Here is a 16,958-nt window from a genome sequence, read left to right on the forward strand (position 1 = left end):
GCCTGCGTATTCCTTTGTGTTTTCACAAACCGTTCTCAGCTCTGATGTAGCAGGCACACCAAACTTGAGGCATAATTACAACATGGTTCATAAAAACAATGATTTTTAATTTAATTCAAATGAGTGCTGCGAGAATATTCACAGGAAGCTGACGTTGTGAGAGCTTGTCTGAGGAAAGAGAGTCCAACAATTACGCAGATCCACTTTGAGAAGAGAATCTGACAGCACGTGGCCAACACATCACTCAACGTTAGGATCGCAAATAAAGGAAATGACTTCTGAAAAGATACTAGCAAAGCATTATTTATAGTGTTGATTGTCTGCAGGAGAACAATTTCCTTTCCTTTCTTGCAGAAAAGATCCTTCTCTTGATAATCACACATCCTTTTCTGCAGAAGTGTAAAATTGTATAGCTTAGAAATCACAGTGATATAATAGAAAGCTGTTGATTGTTTCCTGATGCTCAGGAGGTAATTAACTTATACTTTCCTCTAGCTGAAATTAATCTATTTTTAGTAGGATGTGGAATGTGTAATTCCTTGCTTAAATTGCTATTTTGGTGCTCGGTCAGCGGAAACAGAGCAAGATTGTTGTGAAGAAGCTAAAAGTACTGTTATGATGCACAAATTCCAAAAGAAATTGTACAATTTGGAGAATTATTATATATTTACCTATGTAAATGAATGAATGTAGGAAAGACAGGGAGAGTCCACCTCAAGGTGCACAGGGATAGGACAAGAGGCAGTGAGCCCAGTTTGCATGGGAATGTCTAATTAGACAACTGGAAAAAAATAATCACCATGAGGATAAGTCAAAAAATGGAATAGGGGCCTGGAGAAGCTCTGGAGTCTCCATTTTTAGAGATATTCAAGTCTTGACTCAACTTATGACTTGACCTAAGATTTACACATATGTAACTTACATACTAACCTGACTTGCTTTGAATGAAGGTTGGACCAGATGACCTCCAGACCTCCCTTCCAACCTGAATTATTCTCTATTTTGTGAAGACATGGTGTCATGTCATACGATTTTAGCTGTGGTGACTGATACTATCAAGGTTTTGTTACTGGCTGATAACCAGCGGTCATTATCCACTCAGTTGTGCTGGTGGGAGGGCTTGTGAGAATAATTCCTAACCTTCTTCAGTGCAACATCAGCTAGGTTGGTTTGTACAACAGCTGTGGTGGTTGACAGTACCACTTCTTTCCCTGTGTCCAGCTTTTCAGGCAAATTTAAGGACTAGAAATATACCTATTTCCAAATGAATTGCCAAGAACCTTTGAAATCTGTTGATTTCCAAAACTGGATTTTAATGATGAATGTGAAGGTGAGAACGTGGTTCCATTGACCACGCTGTCTTAAGTCAGACCAGAACTTTTTCCTCAGATCACGTGAGATTAATGAGGGGCCAACATTGCAACTCACGCCACTGCCAAGAGAGCTTTCTGAAGTGAATACAAAGAATATATGAAGAACTCGGGGTTAGAAACTAGGATTAGAAACAAAATACATGTACTTAGGCTGTACTCAGGTTTTATATCAGTGCTCAAAGGATGAGAATAGAGAAAAGAATGGGGGTTGTGTACAGAGTAATGCATGCTGGAAGGCTGGTCGATCACTTCAGTGCCAGAAATCACTCTGGCTATGTCATGTTGGCATTACGAGTGGAACAGTAATGCCAGGGCAAACCACCTGCTTCTCCTTTCTCACTGCCTGCATGGTGATGAGACAAGTAGTTAGAGTGCTCTCAGATCATCTCACATAGACGTGGTGCAAAGTGCCCAATTCGGCTGTTTATTTGTGTGCATAAATAGATCCCAATCTTTCCACAGTCCCATGGCTCCAGCTTTGCATGTGGAAAATAGAATTACAATCACTGTAAGGGAAGGAGGGAGGGTACTAGAGCTGTTAACGCTTTCTTCCCTTGGAGAGGCATGCCTCATCTGATAATCTGTTTGGAAGGTGAAGAGATGTATTCCTTTGCCCTTACAGATGTGGTGAAGGGTATACTAATAGATCAGTCATGTGCACTATCATTATCCTGATTTTATTATTATTTTTTAATAATTACATTAAACATGCACAAAGCAATGAGATGTGATGCTTTCTCTTTGTACTGTTTTACTGTTTTGCTTTATCACAATGCTGCAAGGCCTGGATCCTTCAAAATATTTCGTAATGGGGGGAAATCCAGTTATTTTGGCTTTCTATAAAGTAGTGTTTTTTCCAAATGCTATCCTGTGGGCCTACTCTAATGAATCAGACAGTGGTGTTTGCAAGATAATTGCTTGCATTCACTCTGTTTGGCTGCAGAGGGGCTAGAGCTGCTCCAAACTAATATATTAAGAACTGCATATGATTTTTTTCTCTTTTGTTAAATCTGTAAATCAACACCAGCTGAAACAGTGTATTCTACATAATTTCTCATGAAATATGTTTGTGCTTCATGTTGCTTCCTTTTCTGATGAATATGGAACATCTGAGTTTGTATGAGGCCAGGAACAGCAGTACTCTGGGGAAACACATTACTGGAGCAAAGGAGGAAGAAAAGGGGATTGCGTAAACTGTTCAGGAGAAACACAATAAATATGGAAAGAAAAATTTCCTTAAACATATAGTGGCTGGGGAAGACATCCAGTGGACTGGTATTGTGACATTTCGTTGCAGTCTGAAGGCTGTACACAGCACATCTTTCCAGGCAAAAAATCATTATTTCACCTCAGAAAATGATAGACCTGTGGAACCCCCACCCAGAGGGGTGTTGGCCACCTGATCAGTGATTTCATGTTTTCAGTGCCCACAAACCTTCTGCAGTTTCAGCAGTTCATATATGCTCATATATGAGTCTACGTTCATATATAGTCTACGTACGTGTGGACCAAAATCCTGTATTATTCTGCATTCAGAAAGCCCATTGTAATTACAGTCAAATGAAGACCTAATTGGCAGTGTTTGTGGTGTGCTTTAATAGCCAGGATGAGGAAAGGACTAAACCATGGCAGGCTTGTTGGCAGGCCTCCTTGTGTTGGGGTGGCTGTGGTGAGAGGTGCCCGTGGCCTACCTGCCCTGCTGTGGTTGTGCCTACAATCTGAGTAGGGACCATACCCTGGCTCCCCGCAGATCTGGCCTTTCTTCAGGACAGGAGATGCCAGTGCTTTTCATGAATAAACAAACTGGTTTTAGGAGTAACACACAGCACTGGACCATTTATGCTGATGAGAGGCGAATACCTAAGTCTGCATGAAGGCACAGTGCAGGCCTTGGCCTCTTGCCTGCTCTTCTCATGTTGCCCATGTGAAGCCTGTCCCGAACGATCAGCATGTCTTCTGGATTCACATTCAGGCCTGACCCAGAGTCTTGAAAATGAGGAGACATTTCTGCTCAGAAAGAGCAGTCAGGCACTGGGACGGGTTGCCCAGGGAGGTGGTGGAGTCCCCGTCCCTGGGGGTGTTCAAGAAGAGGCTGGACGTGGTGCTTGGGGACATGGGTTAGTGGGTGACATTGGTGGTAGGGAGATGGTTGGACCAGATGATATTGGAGGGCTTTTCCAACCCTAACGATGCTGTGATTCTATAAACATGACCATATTGTTGTAATCTAATCCTACCAGCATTCGGCTATGGCTGATCTTGTATGTAAAGCCAGTGCTGTGATGTGGTGAATAAGGATCAGGATGCACATTCTGAGCTATTAAAGCAATAATAAGTCACGGCTTGAATTTACTGTCAGAGCGCATAAATACCTGTTCACTGAGCTTTCTGCATGTGTGAAGAGATAATTTTGCCTAGAATGAGAAGTGGTAAACACATGGTCCAGCAATGGGAGCAGGACGTTCAGTGGAGCAAGCAGGACTTCTCTGGGCTCCTTATTTATTTATTATTTTAAAGGAAAAAATTTCATTTCATTTTAAGAACAGGGGAAAAATGCTTCTGTAATATTTATCTTTTCAAAGCTCGTCTACTTGTGAACATTTAACAAGGCTTAATCAAACATGACAAGTTCCTTGATAGCAGACTGACAGAAGGAACTGTTCGTGGAATGGTTATGCAGCAGCTGTGTATCTTTTCATATCATATATCAGATGTAGAAAACCGCTGAGCTCAACCAAAGAAACCATTCCCGGGATTTTTGTAAAAGTGAAATCCTTTGAATATAATTAGTCTTTAAATGTGTTTTTATTGATACATTTTCCTTAGCAATGAAGTTCTTCATTAGCGTGCCAGAATTTAAGGATGAGTAACTGCACGCCATTGACTAATCCACTTAAATTCCTGTAACATAATTGTTCACGTTACATGTCTGTATGGCCTATACAATGTAATGGATTTAAAGCAGATAGGATCTTTTTTTATAATTAAAACATTTGTGGCAGAGGGTGATCATTTCTCTGTTTAAAAAAATAGATGCAGTAATGTTATATTGCCGAATTGTTGAGTAAAACCATTGTTGCCATTTGGCAGAGATGCATTTGGAACTAATTTAATGTACTCTGGAGCAATCGATAGTTTTCCGAAACATTTTTTATTTTTCTCTGGAGAAGGAGATTAATTTCTTCTTCTTCATTTGTCACTTCCTGTTGAGCCTTAGTGGATGTTACAGGTTTCTCTTTAAGAAGAGCATATATAAATGAGCAGAATGTTAATTAGGATTATACTGCTTTGTTGCCTCCAGCTGGCAGTGAAGGTCATACTGGCTTATATTTTACACTTAAAGCAATGTTTTTCTTAAGCAAACATGACAACTTAAGGGAACTGAAAAAGGCTGTAACATGAGTCTACTTAGGCTTCTGTCACGTTTTGATTTATTTATGTTAATAATTGCATACTTTATATTATTTCAGTAAATAAATTAAAATAAAACATCATATGCCACTATATAAAATGAGACAAATTCCAGACTTAAATAGAGCCGGGTGAGAATGACTGTACAGGCAGGCAGTTTGTGGTAGCTTCTCGAGATCTCAGATGAGCGCTGGGAAGTTCCTGCAAACTAGAAAAGATTTGGGTCTCAGTGGGACGAGTGGGTGTTGTATGTGGAGACAGGAAAGCCAACAGTGTACAGACATGTAGAGACTTTATCCAAATGTAGGTTTGGGCTGGCAGAGTGACCCTCTGCCGTGGCTGTTCCTCCTGGCTTCTGTGCTTTGATTGAGCAAGGGTGCAGACCTGACCCCTGGCCTGTATATGTGCTGCTGGCCAACTGATGGGATTTTCTCACAGCAGACACCATTTTTTTAAACAGCTGTTTGTCACTAAGCTTGTAGGATTTCCCTCAGATGTTGTTGGAAAACATGCAATGAGTTTGGTGCTGACTATAAACTAGTGATGGGCCAGTTTAATAGCTGCCCTCCAGTCAGCCACATAAGGACCGGTGTATATTTGCACAGTAAAAATGAAAACCAAGTAGTATTGTGCTCCAAAAACAAGAAAACATGTTCACAGATGTGGACGCTTCTTGTCATACCGACAGCTCGTGTGCTTTGGCAAGCGGATGAAGAACGGCAGGTGTCACAGATTTGTGGGGAAGCTCCCAAGCAAAACCCTCAAACATAACCTGTTTATTCTTTAAGAACAACAAAGAACATTTTTTGTGAGTCAAGTGTGATTACATACCTCAAAATATGCATTTCACAGAATCACAGAATGGCCAAGGTTGGCAGGGACCTCTGAAGAGGTCTGACCCCCCTGCCGAGCAGGGTCACCTAGAGCACATTGTGCAGGATGGCATCCAGGCCGGTTTGGGATATCTCCAGAGAAGAAGACCCCACACGCTCTCTGGACAGCCTGTCCCAGTGCTCTGTCACCTCTCAGTAAAGAAGTGCCCCCTCATATTGAGCCATAACTTCCTGTGCTTTACATTCACGTATATGGATTCCTTAGTCTATTGAATAACGCTGCATTCACATCATTGTGCATTATCAAGAATGGAATTAAGACGACGTGATGCCTTATTAACATCTGACTTTGCAGTTACCTTACAGGGCTTGGTGTCGATAGAGCCTGTCTCCCCCACTGTCTCACAGATACTTCCCTGATGCACAAATACTCTTGGACCCTCCTGCATACACACTTCACATTACACACTTCGAAATTAATGTGCTACAAGGCTAATTGCATCTATCAGCCCATTAAGCAAAACCACATGCCCTTTCTTATGTGAAAGCCAGACCTCTATGATGGTATACCCTTGTATCTCCTGGAAACTAATAAAAATGTTAGCGAGCCCTTTTAAGATGGTTTCTGTCTGCATAATCACTTCTGCTTAATTTAAACAAGGCAAGATTTTATTTGTATTTTTATTTTTTTCAGTTGAAAGAGGGCTTTGAAAAGTCGGTGAACCCTGGTATAGTGCATTCGAAAGCTAGCCTCTGATATTCATTCTACCCATAGTGTTCCTAAGGTTGTTTACAGAAATCAGGGTAAGTCCTGTAATTATAAAATGCAGGAAGGTCTTCTGCAGACTGCTACAATACAGAAGCCTTTAATGTATTTATCACACTTCTCTAAAAGTTAGGTGAGTTCTTGCGTCAAGTAACAAACTGAAAATCTTGCTCAAAAACTTTGTCTAGTTTTAATCTTAGCATCCCTCAACATCAGTTAAGCCCTTGGCTTTTAACTGACCTGAAAGATTATAGGCACAGTTATGTTCCTCTTACTCTTTGTTTAGGTAAGGCTAGACTCCCAGGCCAGTGTGTTTTTTTTTTTCCAGCTTCTGAGACTTGTTCATCTTTTCTCATACCAGCACAGCACTGCTTCACTGTCTCTTTGGACTTATCATTCTTAAATGAGGATGACACAAATGATACACAGTGCTTAGATGGTTTCTTGCAGTATCACGTACATGTACGGTGACAGGAACAGCTTCCCATTATTCCTGGAAACGTCTCAGTTACTACAACCTATGAATGCCTTTGTTTTTTGCATGGTCTTAGGGCATCGATAGCTTGTATTTGGTGGTAGTTCATCTACTGCATACTCAACTGATTCTTATTCTGTCTTGCCTTCAGCTTCCAAGTTGACAGTTTTAGCTGAACTTTTTGCTGTTAGTTCATGACCTTGCATTTTATAGTCTTACCTGTACCTGCATCTTAATTTCTTGCACCATGAAGGTCATCCAGTTGCATTTTTAACCACTTTTGGGTGATCCACTCAAATGAATGTAAACACTTCTTGTGTTTAAAAATTTGCACCATTTGCAGCTTTATTTTATAATTTAGTGGTCAACCACCGGATTTCAACAGACTTCTGGGTGACAGTGGAAGAAAATCACCCAAATCATGTCTTGTGTCAGGGCTGCAACCTATATATTGCAGTATTTCAGAATTGCCAGACATAGGAGGTAAAAAAAGCATGAATCAGTAGCAAAATACGGTAAGATTATTTTTATTTAAAGCATTTCGGTATAGAGTGCCTCTTCTATTCAGTATTTTTTCAGTTAGTGCTTTCACAGCTTCCTTCAAAATAAAAATAAAGCCTTGTTACACCAAACATGAAAAAGGAGGCTATTCATTTAGAACACGAAGAGACAAAGTGGGAAGTTTTTCATACAACATAGTGAAAGAGTATTGCTTCTATAATAATTTTAAGATGAACCTACTTCATATTTCTTGGAAGTGAATAAAAAGTCTTGAATCATAGCCCGAATATAACATTCTGATTGCTATCAGTGATACACAGCACTAAGTAGTTTATTACTCATTTTATTACCTGTCAGGTACTGGCTATTTATGCTTACTGACGTTCATGCTTACACAGCCCAGTAATTGGATACCTCGCCAGCTGCTAGTTGCAGTTTTGTGTAGAGAGGGAAGAAAAATTGCTAAAAGCAATTGAGATCTCACTGCAGCATTATTAATGATGAAGGCAAAAAATCTTTTATTTGCTTTCGGGGGGTTGCTGGTAACTGCTGGGAGGGGTGCAAACAGATGGTGCCCCTCTGAGGAGGGTAAAATTTAGGGGAGCCATCGCTGTGCCACTGTACCACCTGCAGATCTGTGGTGCTCAGGCTGAGAGCAGCCGGGCCTGCAAGGACTTTGGGATCGTGGGTACCCAAAGCAGTAAAACATCTTGGCAAAACTATTTGTCACTCTGACAGGGTGGGAGAAGTACCACAGCTGCACCTGAGATAAACCTAATTTCAGTTCTCCCATTGATTTCTTGGGTTAAGTCGTCAGATAGCAATATGTCTGGCTGCAGTGCAGGCCTGTGCAGTGCTGCTGGGCTTTGAGGGTGTTACAGGTCTGCTGTTCCCTAGGGCAGTGGGAGATGGGCGGTAGGAAGGCCTAGTTTGTTCCTAAGGAGCTCTGAAACCTCCTGCACACAGTCACATTCAGCTTTGCCCTGTGGTAAATGTAAAAGAGACCTCAGCCTTGGTGCTTAAGGGATGTCAGCCTGTTGTTTTTTTTTTTTTGGTTCCTTAGCCCTTAGGACACAACGTGCTTCCAAGAGAGAGGTTATGGCCCAGCCACGCTTTCTGGCACCCAGATCCCTCGTGTCCCTGCTGCAGCCTCTCCTACTGACTCCAGTGCCACAGCCCTGCAGTCCCACATCCTGATCCTCATTCTCCTGTCAGTCTCTCCAGGTTTCCAAGTGGCAGTGACAGCAGTAATAGCTGTAGGGCTTAGGCTTTTTAACCCATATTTGCCCTAGTCAGCATTTCAGAGGAACATTTGCTTCTGCTGGCCATGCTACTGAGATAACAAGTCCACATTCTCTGACAGATTTCAGTATTATTTTTTTTTTTTTTAACTGACCTTCCAGGAGTCCTACACTGTTTCTTCCTCTGTTCTGCCTGTGAAATACTTCATTGAGAGTGATTTTTGGCAAAAGTCCAGGAGAGTTGTTAGGCTTTTGGTTACCGTGTTAATCCAGACAAGGGATGTCTGTAACAAAACAGCTGTCCTGGGGTTCCTGGTCTGCACTTTGAAACTGCAGTGGGCTGGTTCTTTGGGGATCCACATAGCACTGACACACAGATTAGGGACATGGCTTAGTGGTGGGATTGGTGGTGTTAGGTGGTGGTTGGACTTGATGATCTTAAAGTCCTTTCCAACCTAAGCAATTCTGTGATTCTGTGATCACACAACTATATTTGACCTGCTTGTGGAGGAGGAGAAGTGTGAGCTCCTGAGTTTTGAGAGCTTCCACCCCAGCTGGGGTGGAGTGGGCAGACTTCCACTTTCCTTATGACTGGGGCAGGTGAAATAAGAACTTGCCTGCAGTTCATGTTTTCTTCTTTGCAAAGCCCAGATTTATGCTTTCCAGTGAGGCAGAAGCACTGGAGGTTAAAGTGCATGGGCAGTTAGAAGTATTAGTCATGTTTGTATGTACATTTTAATTAAAAGTGAAATGAAAGTGGCTGACTTGGCAGGCAGGGAGATTAGCAGCTTTACAGCTTCATGTGGACAGAGGGGATAGTGTCATGTACTGTAGTCTTGTGAAATGCTGACTTTCCCTGCTTCTCTGAAGAGAGGAGACGAAATCTTGTTCAGATCTGGTGATACTGTTGGACTACCGTCAGGCATGGGTATATCACAGCACGAAGACAAGAGTGGAGGGCATCAGCAGTCCTCTGCACACATTCCTTTCCCTTACAGAGTCAAACCGTAGAAAAATGCCTACGTAGACATTCAAAAACTTGACGTAAATGTTGTCTAAAGATCCTGTTTGCATTCACTGTTTAAACAGATCGACAATGTTATGATGTGCTGTTTTTAAATGAAGACCAGATACAAGCTCAGATAATTGCACCTTTGAGTCTTAAGAATGCAACTTTGGTTTTGTAAGCAGTCTGTACTTTTGTGACAGATCAATGCAAACACACGGATCACATTTCCTCGACACACAGTCTGGAGTAATCACCACAGAGGCTATGGGTCTGAATTTCTGGATTGAATTTGTGAGTGGAAAGAGTCTCTCCAAGATATGTCATTTTGATTTCATCCTAGACCCTACGCCATGCTTGGGTCTGCTCTCCAGAGCTTGCTTTGACCCCTGGCCAAGTCAGTAGGGCATTATGAGTATTCAGGACTTCCCTGGGCATGCTCAGTGACCTCATTACCCTCCAAATTTATAAACAAGGACATAAAAGAGGCATCCCCGCTATCTTATTGGAAGTCACAGAAGCACTGTGGGATCGTCATTTCTTTGGAAGCTTTGGGCTTTCCTCCATGTGCCAAGAGGCGGTTTGACTGCAATCTCTCCATCTGGCTCAGTGCTCTGGCATCTCCTCATGTTGACGGCATGGCTGTGGGCAAAAAGAAACAGAGATAGACACAGTGATGAGAACTGATAACCGGAGATGCTGTGAAGACACCCTTTCGAGCCCTATTTCAGATGGTAGAGTTTCTTCTCCACCACAGACACCAAATCAGAAATATCTCCATCCTATTTCCAGTATGACCCCGTGTTGTAAAGGGTGTTTTAGCTCCTGTGAATATCAAGTAACAGAACTCGGCGATTGCAGAGCTGAAGCATAAATAGAAAGAGGAACAAGCAGCAGTGAACCGCTGACACTTCAGCTGAGACTTGGCAAGCCCATCTGGAAATGCTTGTCCCAGCAACACACTTCACATTTGCACAGTACCTTCGTGATTGCCTCTGTGTACAAAGTTTATATCATCACTGACCTACTTTTTTTTTTTTTTTTTTAATGCTGGCAGTGAAAAGGCAGAAGTTTAATGTGAAGGGAATTACAATTCTTAAGTATTTCACGTCGTTCTATATTTTCCTATGTGTGTATATGTGCGCAAACATTGCCATATGCTCACTTAGTCTGTAATGAACTGAGCCTGCAGCTGACCTGTGTGTTAACTTCCAGAGGGAATTTGGCTCCTAATGCCATCTTTTGGTAAGGACCTACCTCGTGCTGTAGACAGGTCATGCAAACACATGGAGAAAACTCCTTTAGAAAAAAAGCAAAGGTTGTGACCTCTGTGAGGATATAAAACTGCTCTGTTTTCAATAGAAAAGAGATATTCGACTTACTGGTGCAGCACTTCTGATGTCATCTGAGAAGAGGTGTGGAAACATCGTGAACTGTCATCAAATATCCTCATCTTTGGCAAGATGTTTTTTTTCTATCCACTTAGTCCAGAGGATGCTGTGACTTGCTTTGCTTGGAAATAAGTAAATCTCCTTTGACAGAAATTCCAGACATATGAAACCGGTGAATGAGCTTGAAGATGGCAGAAACCACCTTCCGTGCTTTTCCCTTCTGTGCATCACCATTAATTTCCAAGGGATCTGATGTGGCTCAGCTCAGAGTTCGCCTGGAGGTGGTAAAGCTGCAGAAGTGGAACACGTCCTGGCTGCCAGGGCCGGGGCTGGGCTGTACGGACACGGTCACTGCAGCCAACTGCCTGGGCTGGAGGAGGGCGTCCTGCAGCTGCACTGTGCCAGCGTGCTGGGACTCATCAGCCGTGGCTGCGGCAGGACGTGCCTCATGCCATGGCTAATTAGAGCATCAGCGTACATTGTTCGGTAATTAGTAAATTCTGCGAAGAATAGCCATTTTAAGTGGTCTCTTCACTGGTATTCTTTCATTAAAAAAAGAGTAGTTCTACAATTATGTGTTCTGTGATACGTATGAGGTATATATACACACAAATATATGTGCAAACATATATATATGATATATGTATGCATATAGGTGTGCATGATTGAATGTGTGTGCATATGTATATGTGTGATTGCTTCTTACTGATTAAAAGTAAATGAGCAGAGCACAATGTCAAAGCCGTATAGAATCATAGACTCATAGTGTCATTAAGGTTGGAAAAGCCCTCCAAGGTCACCTGGTCCAACCATCCCCTACCACCAATGTCACCACTAAACCATGTCCCCAAGCACCACGTCCAACCTCTCCTTGAACACCCCCAGGGACGGGGACTCCACCACCTCCCTGGGCAACCCATCCCAGTGCCTGACTGCTCTTTCTGAGCAGAAATGTCTCCTCATTTCCAACCTGAACCTCCCCTGGCACAACTTGGGGCCATTCCCTCTAGTGCTATCACTGGTTACCTGTGAGAAGAGGCCGACCCCCAGCTCCCCACACCTTCCTTTCAGGCAGTTGTAGAGAGCAATGAGGTCTACCCTGAGCCTCCTCTTCATACCATGCTTCCCATTAAGTGTCGGGATCCAAACTACTCCCTACCCATTTTTACTGAGCTTTGCTACAATAAACATAGGGACAGTATAGGATGTACCAGGGAATGGCAGATGAATTATTCAGAAAACCACCAAGAAGAGCAGTAGGCTTTTTGTCTGTTCATGCGTAGAAATCAGGACTGGATGGTGTTCTGCAAGGCAGATGTTAGCCAAGCACACACTACTAGACTGAACAGAGGGAAGTAGCTGGGTGAAAGATCTGAGCTGTGGTCCAGTCGGTGACATCAGTGCTGTCTTTAGCCAGCACATTGGCCTTCTGTGGGTTTTAAAAGCAAATTCAGACTCTTGTGCAGTCACTGCCTTTGCGAAATCCTTACCCATTGGTTCGGAGAAAGATGCAACAGACTTTAAAAAGCATTATTTTCCCTAGAGGAAAACAAAACACAAATTCCATATAGCTGTGAGAGCAGTTTCTTCCCAAATGAGGTCCTGATTCTTTGTTCCTTAAGCAAAAAATTTGATTTTTCCATTTTCATGATTTTCTGACAGTCGGTAAAGAAAATGCCTAATGGCTTCTCACCAAGTAACGTTGTTCCTGACTAGCCCTGAGCACATTCACTGCGAAACAGGGGCACAGTGCTCTGGGTTAGCCCTTTCCACACTCCACAGGAGGAAGGCACTTTTATCTGGGGCAAGAGTCCCCGCATATTATTCATTAGCACCAACTCCTGTTTAGACAAGGCCCCAAGAAAACTGTTCTGGCATGCACACATGCAAATACAGACTGCCTCTGTTTGTTGTAAGAACAAATATGAGCCAGAGATATCAAGGTGGAAATATTAAAGGGTTGTGTGTGCCTGTTCCAGTTCACAGAGAATGGCTCAGGTGCTTTAGTTCTCACATCGTATCCCGCAGGTAGCAGAGACCATGGTCCCAAGTGCAAAATTCAGCATTTTACCTTGAATAATGTAGGGAATGATATATGGATGATGTGCTGGTGTACACAAGATTGCTTTCTAGAGTTCAACTCCAGTCCAAGGGGTTGCTGAATCAAGGTTTCCCCCATAGCCCTTTGTCGTTCACCCTTTTTCTTCTGCCTCTTCTCCTCTCCGACTGCTCAGGTTTGGTAAGGGAGCTGATTTTCCTGAGCAGCTCTTGTGAGAAACATCTTGTAGTGAGAGAAATGTGCCTAGTGTCAAGGGATATCTATTCCAGTCATAACGCGGACTAGCTGATGGAAAGTGAGTAACATTACTTTCAGGGAAAACATTGAGGTCTTTTGATGAAAAGCCCATTCCCAGATGCCAAGGGATAAAGAATTTACCACTTCACTTGATCCTTGGTTCCAGTGTATAATCGTGTTCTGTTACATTTTCTCCCCTTTTTATCCCATTTGATTTGGCTCCTGATAAATATGGCTGAACACCGACACGTTTTTAGAGTTCTGGCCTAAACTTTTGATTTATGTACTGCATAAATTGTAGGCACAATTTCAGTTTATTAAGCTACTTCGCCTCCATAAAATCTGATTTTTAGCAGATTCGTAGAGGTGAGGGAGCCTGACGGAGAGGAGAGCATACGCCACAGGGGAGAAAAAACAAATTCTCTTTTCATTCTTTATTTCAAATAAATTAGCTGGAAATAATTCAGTATGCACACGATGGCTATACACTGCAGAGTAAGTTCCCACTTTCATTTGGAAATTGTACGTAAAGATTTTTTTCTTTTTTTTTTTTGAAGCTTTTATGTGATAATGTTCTGTTTGACTTGATGACTTTGTAACCTCTTAGCAAATTTGGATCCACTTTAGTCAGTGGGTGGAGACAGTTAAGATAATGAAATTTCTACGAGTTACATGAATATAAGCAAAAGGTTATTGAGAGAAACCCTATAATGCTCTGAGTAAGAAAGAAGGCTGTAGAAGGACCCCATATCTTTTGACAGGACAAAGAACTTAAAATACGTGAGACTACCAAGTGCAGGGAAGCCTTCAGCCAGAATTTAAGACACAAGTACTCGGTTTTGGTGCTCTTGGCTCCTGGCCTGTTTACAGAATACCGTACCCCTCTTGGCACACCCCAGCATGGAGCTTGTACAAAGGATTTCATAGAACCGGGGTTCCCTTTTGTATCAGATGAACACCATTCAGTAAGACTTGACTGAGAGGTGGGTTGAGCTGTCTACCTATGTATTATATGCCCTTTCCATATCTTTGTTCTTCTAGAGCATTGTGCAGCATAAGACTTGATGAACATTAGCAAAACCCGAAATATGTTTTGAAAGTAAAGCACAGTCAGAAATACTGATAATTGCATGTTCTATAATTAGAGCTGTGTGGGCTTTTCTTTCGAAGTATGGCAACAGCTGCTAGAGCACATCTGGAAAATATGCTTTAAGCAAAGATATTTTAGCTCAGAGATTTTCACAATGCATGTGATATTTACCAGTATTTCTTTCCAGAATACTAATCTGATTTATTAATGTTTTTAATAAAAAAAGTATTCGTTTTTTAATGCTTCCAGAAGCTGGCTTTGAATTCATATCACGGATTGGACATTCCAGTGTAGTTCAAGGCTGAACACTGCAAAACGAAAACATTGCTTTGCTGCTATTTTTAGGTAGAAGTTTGTCTACTGCCCTAATAACACTGTCTTCACCAGTTTCAGCCAACTCTTCTCCCTTTCTTTGATTCTAAAGAGAAATAATTGTTTCACACTGGAGTCACATTGAGAGGCCAATTGGTCTCATGGCTGGACTCCTACTCTGTGTTTCCCGTGGCCCTGGTTAACACCCTGCTGTGCCATAAAGAAAATAGAGTTGTTGCTCCTACAGTTATTGCAGCATCACTCAGAACTTCATTGAAGTCAGTGAGAGTATTTACATGGTAGGACCCAGGGCACTTGGAAATGAACGGCAATATTTTTGCTTGTGGTAGGAGCCCAAGAGTTGTGGCTTCAATGTTTTCTTCCTAGCTGCTGTGTACATACCTGGCACTGCAAAAATGGGATGAATGAATTTATTAATGAAAACCAAAAAGAAATAAACAAGAAAGCAGAAAGCTAAACAACTTCAAAAAAAACCAACTATCCATTAATTTATTGACACAGATGTTACTCATTATATTTGTTTGGAAAAAAATGACTAAAAACAAAGATGCAAAACCCAAAGGCCTTTACTAACCTAGCCAGGATTTTGCATTCTGACCTAAGTGTCTCAAAATCAGCTAGCCTCCTTGCTTGCATTATGATGAGGGAATTTTGCAGATTACATTTACCAAGAGTTTGCAGAGTGAGGAATAGGTTTCCTTTTCTTTAGAGTAGGGGGCAACTTTTTTGTGCTAGATAACATTACGTTGAAACAGCTGTGCGACTGAATTTTAAATCATAAATGCTGTACTTTTGCAGCTGGAGGCAAAATGGAGTTACCCAATTGATGAAGATACTGCATCTAAAAAAACGCATGAGGTTTAAAAAAGTCTATGGCGGTGGTAGTGAAAAACAAAAGAGTGACATGGAACAAATTAGCAGCAACATGGGAAAATTAATTCCAAATTATTGACAGTTTAATTGACAGACAGGAAGCCTTTTAATGTGCTTCATATGCTCTGCAGTTCTTCTTTTTTTGGTCTTTTCCACTGGACAGAAAGCCAGTTTTCCCAAGGGTGGGGTTTGAAATGGTACCAATCGGTTTGTGGGGGTTGCCAGCATGGGTGGAAGGCTCTTTGCCCCTTGTGTCCAACAGCTGCAGGGTGAGCCAGGCTTGGGCGCACTGGCTCAGCTCTTTTCCCAGTTTTGCTGGTAGCAGAGGTTCTTTGAGCAGCGGATTCATAGGGTGATTTTTGACCCACAGGCTCCGATTGCACGAGGAGAAGGTCATTAAGGACCGGCGGCACCACCTCAAGACGTATCCCAACTGCTTTGTTGCCAAAGAGCTGATTGACTGGCTGATTGACCATAAGGAGGCCTCAGACCGAGAGACAGCAATTAAACTTGTCCAGAAGTTACTGGATCACAGCATTATCCATCATGGTAAGTGCAATATCACTTCTAAGCTAAAGCTGTTGTAAGTCAAAGAGAAATCCCACTCCTGTTTCTCCACTCAGGAATAGGACAGGTAGGGTCCTTTCCTTGCCAGAAATGGGGTATTTGGCTTGAAGGGTGCTGCTCCACAAGTCCCTCTGTTTCCCCAGGGACATGGAGAGGCAGTCAGGATATAGAGTTGTGTTCCCCATTTTGGCACAGGAGGGAAGTCCCTGCAGACCATGCTGATGCTTCCCTGCCTCCCTGGCATCCTCAGCTGGATCCTGCCCCCTCTGCTGCTACCATCAGGTGCTGTCTGCTGCTCCCCCTTCCCTGCTCTCCTCTTCACAGCCCTGTCCTCCTCTTTCAGCTGAAAATCCCATTTGAAAAATAAGCCAGCAAAAAAAAAAAAAAAAAAAAAAAGGTTGTCTTTCTTGCAGGGATTTGTTCTCCAGCTCTGTTCCTCGCACCAGCTGCACAAACATTTGTGCTGCTACAGCTGCAAGAAAGTTAGATGTCCGACTGTGCCCTGATTAATTTTCTCCTAAACTCGTTGTCTGTTTGAGACCTGTTCCATTTAGCGTCTTGAATAACAATTCACACTTATGAAAAGGAGGCTACCAAATCAGTGGTAGCATTTAGTTGCCTTTTAGTGTACAAAGAGGCTGGAAAGCACAAAAACAAAGAAGATTCAAGTCCTTTATTTGAAGTATCATTGCCTATTTCAAAAGCACTAAATGTACAATTTGTTTCTTTTTTAATAGGAAATAAAGCAGCTGCTAACAGATGACTGTTGACTTTATGCAAGGGTCATTGTGTGTGCAGGGAT

General features: G+C 42.2%; 1 protein-coding gene across 2 annotated transcripts in view; it reads left to right on the forward strand.

Annotated features, from left to right (window-relative positions):
* DEPTOR (DEP domain containing MTOR interacting protein) overlaps positions 1–16,958 on the forward strand; it is a 75,103-nt gene that overhangs the window by 12,339 nt on the left and 45,806 nt on the right. For both annotated transcript variants that reach the window (XM_084511459.1, XM_084511460.1), the window contains one exon: positions 15,960–16,138. In XM_084511459.1, coding sequence (XP_084367585.1) covers positions 15,960–16,138 — 179 coding nt within the window. The remainder of the gene's footprint in view (positions 1–15,959; positions 16,139–16,958) is intronic.

The sequence above is a fragment of the Aythya ferina genome, assembly GCF_964211825.1.
Source record: "Aythya ferina genome assembly, chromosome: 2".
NCBI lineage: Eukaryota > Metazoa > Chordata > Aves > Anseriformes > Anatidae > Aythya > Aythya ferina.